The following is a 5,101-nucleotide window of genomic DNA, read 5'->3' on the forward strand; positions in this document are numbered from 1 at the left end:
GTTTGCAAAGTAATTTACTTATGTTACCTCACCTGAGCCGTGAAGCATATGTTATCATTATCCTCATTTTACAGATGTGGAAACTGAGGCTGAGAGAGAAAAGAATTGCCCAGAGTCACACAACTAGCAAGTACCTAAGGCAAGATTTGAAATCAGACGTGAATTCAAAGTCTGACACTGAATTAATTGTGTCACTTAGCTGCCTAAAAGGTCAGGCTATGCTAGGCCAGAGGTTCTTGATTTGGGGGCCCATGAATTTGGTTGTATTTTTTAAAATATTTTATAACTATATTTCAATATAATTTGTTTCCTTTGTAATGCTATGTCTTTTATTTTGTACATTTAAAAACATAATTCTGACAAGGAGTCCATAGGCTTTACCAAAGGTGTCCATGAAATGAAATGGGTTAATAGTCCCAGGACTGGGCCATGGCCTTCACTAACCCAGCACAGAGTCTCCCCCATGGTTGTGGCTGTTTGTTTCTGAAGAGGTTTTTCCAGTAGAAGAGACGGATGCTGAAATTCTGGGTTTAAAAATCCTGAGGAACTGTTTCTTATAGCCTTGGGATGCAAAGAAGTAAATTATGGGGTCAATACAACAGTTCATGTTCATAAAACACACCGTGACTTGAAGAGAAACCTTAAAAGCCTTCTGCTCAGTGCAGGTAGACTGATAAAGCAGTTCTTTAATCACAAACTGGATAATATTGAAGTGGTAAGGACTAAAGCATAGGATCACCGCCATCAGCACCAGCAGAATAACTAGACAGGCCTTCTTATGATGACTGTTCTTGCTCATCACTGAGTTTTCTTGAGCTATCCTGCATAGCTTTAAGGTGATTTTCACATAACAAAATAATATGATCCCTACTGGCCCAAAAAAGCCTAGGGCACAGCCCCCCAGGAGTAGAAAGGGCAGGCTAAGAATCCTTTCAACGCTGGTGTACTCCATGCAGCTCAACTTATCTCCTATCCTCTTGGTCAAAGGCACAAAGAGCAGTGGAATTGTCTGCAGGGCTGCCACCCCCCAGACCACTACAGAGATGTACTTTGCCCAGCCAGCATGGCGGAATCTGTGACCCTCGTTGGCATGGACCACAGCAATATAGCGATCTATGCTTATGCATGTCATGAGGTAGACACTCCCATAGGTGTTCACGTAGAACACAAATGCGGTCACCCTACAGAACCAGTCACTAAAAGGCCAATTGAAGTCTAAGACGTAATAGATGATCTTTCCCGGTAGAGCCAGGGTAAAAAGGACATCAGACACAGCCAAGTTGATCAAGTAGAGATCTGTTGAGTTCATCTTCTTCTTTTGAGAGGTGATATAGATGGCGAGAATGTTCCCAAAGGCACCAATGACCAAGAGGACCATGTAGAACAATGACAGAACCACTCTTGTGGCCGAGGAGGGATGGTGAATGGAACAGAGAGTGTCATTGAGTGGGAAGTTACTTGTGTTCACCAAACTGGAAGCCATTGGATGCAGGTCGTCAGAGAAGAGATTTTGCTGAGAAAACACAATTTTTTTTTTAACTTTAAAGTAGAAAAATATTTAAATCTATCATTTCATTCCTCTTTGCTAACATTGAGTTCTTTTACATATCTCCATTTTGATCAACTATGTTCTGTTCATTGAATGCTTGAATGAATGAATGATGAAAAGGCAGATACAAATATGAAAAATATACAAATAAACAAAGATAGTCCCTGCTCTCAAAAAGTTCACACTCTAACTGAAGGAGGTAACACACATAGGAGCTACAGGACATATGGTAAGACCCAAACCAACTCTAAACTGTAAGAGATAAGGACAGACAGAAGTACAGGTCTATTTACCTTCTCCCTCTCCCTGTCCCTCTCCCTGTGCCTGCCTCTATCCCTATCCCTAACCCTGTCCCTCTCCCTGTCCCTGTCCCTCTCTCTCTCCTTCCTCTGCCCAAAGGAAGGTACGTTTCAATGGCTGCCTTCTTAACTTTGGGTTTACTGGCTAGATTTCTTTCTCAAAAACCAAGCCTTAAACCCAGTTCACCCTGGAGTTCATAGATTGGACAATAGGTCCCTTCCCTCCTAGCACCGAGTGAATGTAAATACTAAATAGTAACTTTCTCTTTTGGTCAGGAGCCCTGAGGGTCTTCCCCTCCCAGCTTCATTTTTTTGTTTTTGTTTTGATTAAAGGGGCCATCCCTTGATTAACTTCTTAAAGAATCCTATTCACTGAATGGGCATTACCTCACTCAAAGTGAGAACCTGAAAAGACCTTAGCCTGAAAGGGCCAGGGCCTCCCAGGGCATCCTGGGCCATCTCCAGTCATCCTGGTGAATATCAGGCCACTGAACCCAGATGGCTCTGGAGGAGAAAGTGAGACTGGTGAACTTGCACAGACCTCCCTCACTCAAATCAAAGTCAACTGCAAGTCAGGCCATCATTTCCCTGATGTCATGGTCCTCTTTGAGAATGAAGAACAAACACAACACAGTGAGTAAAGATAGACATTATTATCTCTGTTTTACAGATGGGGAAACTAAGGTATCAAAGGTTTTTTGTGTTTTATTTTGTATTTTTGATACTCCTGGTTCTAGAACTACTGTTTGGTGCAGCAACCAGAAGAACTCCAGGTTGGAAACTGACCATAACCTTGGCCCTACACCATGATGAGAACATGATTATTGCTGTTCTTTCAAGAAGATTTGACCCCCAAATTTATCAGTCAGATATGAGTGCCACTGCTTGTGACATTAGCTCTAGAAATTGTATAGCTTTCTCTAGAAATCCCTTCAAGCTACCATAGCGCCAATGGTCATTTTCATCAAAATGAAGCATGTGGTATTATCACCAGAAGAGCATTACAGGAGTATAATGCCCAGCCTGTTTGGAATAGCATAGTGCCTGGCACATAGTAAGTGCTACATAAATGTTAGCTATTATTATTATCATTATTATATTAATTATATATAAGAATATTCTATATATATAATATAATGTTGCATATAATACATTAGCATCATCATTACTGTTGTTACCAAGCAAAGTCCAAATTCCTTAGCTTGTCATCATGCCATATTTACTCCCAAATCCTATGTACATCTTCCCCTTTCCCACCTTGATGCTTTTGCCTATCTTGTTCACCTACTCCTGGAAAACCCTCTCTTCCCAATTCCCACAATCCTTCAAGTCCCAGAGCAAATGCCACCTCCTCTGTTAAACCTTCCCTTGTACCCCTCATGCCAGGAGTTTTCTTTATCACTTAATCCTCTAGTCTTTTGGCAGTCTGGTGAAGAATATGGACTCCTTCTCAGAATAATGTTTTTAAATGTGAAAAGTAAAATACATTAGGTTACAAAGGAAACTAGCTGTATTAAAATATAGTTGTTCAAGTGTTGAAAAAAACCAGAAAACAATTTATAGATCCCAGGTTATAAACCCCTTTCCTGGTCTAAAATGACCTTTTCATCTTTGAGGGGTATTTTTTGCTTCTCATTTCTTATATCTTAATGATTCGTGTATGGGTCTGACCTAGCTTATGCCCCAGAGTCCTCATCATGATGTGGAGCTGACCTTGGGCCCTCAAAGACCAACAAAGCAGAGCAGAAATGAGGCAAGTCCTGGCAAGATGAAATCCTTCAAATGTGGGTGCATTGATGAGACATCTGGTCTTAGTCTGAAAACCAGCCCAAGTTCTGAGAAGCTCAGCATCAAATTAAATAGAGGGTGACTAGTTTTTTCAGCTAATTTTGGAAGACCCGTTTATTAAAAACTGAAGAAGAGTTAGAATCTATAGCTGCAGACAGAGTAACAAAAATAGGCAGGTAGTTGGGAGTATTGCTGTACACGCCTAGCCCTGCTCTTATCAGGAGCATTACACCATGAGTTAAGAGATTTGATCTGGCCCTGAGTGGGAGTACTGAATAGCTGACAGAGTGCTAGGAATCAAGAAAACCTGAGTTCAAATCCTGACTCAGACACAGACTAGTTGTCTGATCTTGGGCAGGTCACTTAACCTCTAAGTGCCCCAGGTGATTCCCTAAGACTATAAGGTACAGATGACTTGCTTTTTTTTTTTAAATGAAAAACAATTATTAAGTGCTTATTATGTGCCAAGCACTGCAGACGCAATTGAAAAAGATAGAGTCTAATTAAGGAATAGTTCAGCGAGATCATCCCCTCCTTACTCTCGACACTACTTTTATTAGCCTTAACATTATGATTGCCTTGTCACTGTTAACTCATATTGGCCCCTATATTTCTTTATAGATGACTTACTGAAGCAGATTGAGTACTTGGAAATGCTGGGTTCAAATCCTAGCTCCAGAAAACATGCAGGTGTGAGACCCTGGACAAATCTCTTAACTTCTCAATGCCCCAGGAAACTCTCTAAGACTATAAAGTACAGGTGAACTCTCAATGCAAATAGAGTCCATGCAATCGAGAAGACCTGGATTCAAATTCTGCCTGTACCCATGAGCAAGTAATGCCAGTAATTTAACTTCTCAGTGCCCTGAGACAATTCTCTAAGAGTCTAAGGAGTTGCTCAGCTGTGTCAATCAGTAGAGTTCCCTCTGCAGGTGCAGTCACAGGTCTGGACCCCATCATATTTGTCTTTAATTTCCCCCAGTTCCCAGGACAGTGCATTGTACTATCAAGGTCTTCATTACTGCTTGTTGAATGAATGGAGTGAGCAAATAAATGTACATGAGATGCCATCATGTTAGCGATAGCCTATTAAAGGGCAAAGCTCCTGCCTATTGGCCTGTTAAATTCTGTAGTTTTGAAATATAAACCAACATAGGGCTAAGCCGCCTTAAAAATCATCCCTGTTCTGTGCATTTTACCCCACCAAGAGAATAGACAAGAATGAAGATGGGCAGAAATGACTGGCAGGCCCTGAGCTGGCAGCTAAGCTCATCTGTTAGCAGACCTAGAGCCACATCAGCAGATGTCATTCTCTCTACTAATGTTCCCCTTTGAGTTCTGCTTGAAGTCCTGATGCCAGTACAGTCCCCAGCTTTCAACTCACCTCAGTGACCCAAAGGAAAGAGACAGGGAAGCCAGCTGTACTTGGTCCAGTCGGCCACTTGCTCCCTAATGTGACCCAGAA

The 5,101-nt window shown here is 41.5% G+C and overlaps 1 protein-coding gene across 1 annotated transcript; it reads right to left on the reverse strand.

Moving 5' to 3' along the window:
• Positions 1–439: 439 nt before the first annotated feature.
• LOC118845949 (G-protein coupled receptor 183-like) lies at positions 440–1,483 on the reverse strand. The gene has a single exon (XM_036754053.1). The coding sequence runs from the start codon at positions 1,481–1,483 to the stop codon at positions 440–442; it is 1,044 nt and encodes a 347-aa protein (XP_036609948.1).
• Positions 1,484–5,101: the final 3,618 nt, after the last annotated feature.

Source organism: Trichosurus vulpecula, chromosome 4, assembly GCF_011100635.1.
Source record: "Trichosurus vulpecula isolate mTriVul1 chromosome 4, mTriVul1.pri, whole genome shotgun sequence".
Classification (NCBI taxonomy): domain Eukaryota; kingdom Metazoa; phylum Chordata; class Mammalia; order Diprotodontia; family Phalangeridae; genus Trichosurus; species Trichosurus vulpecula.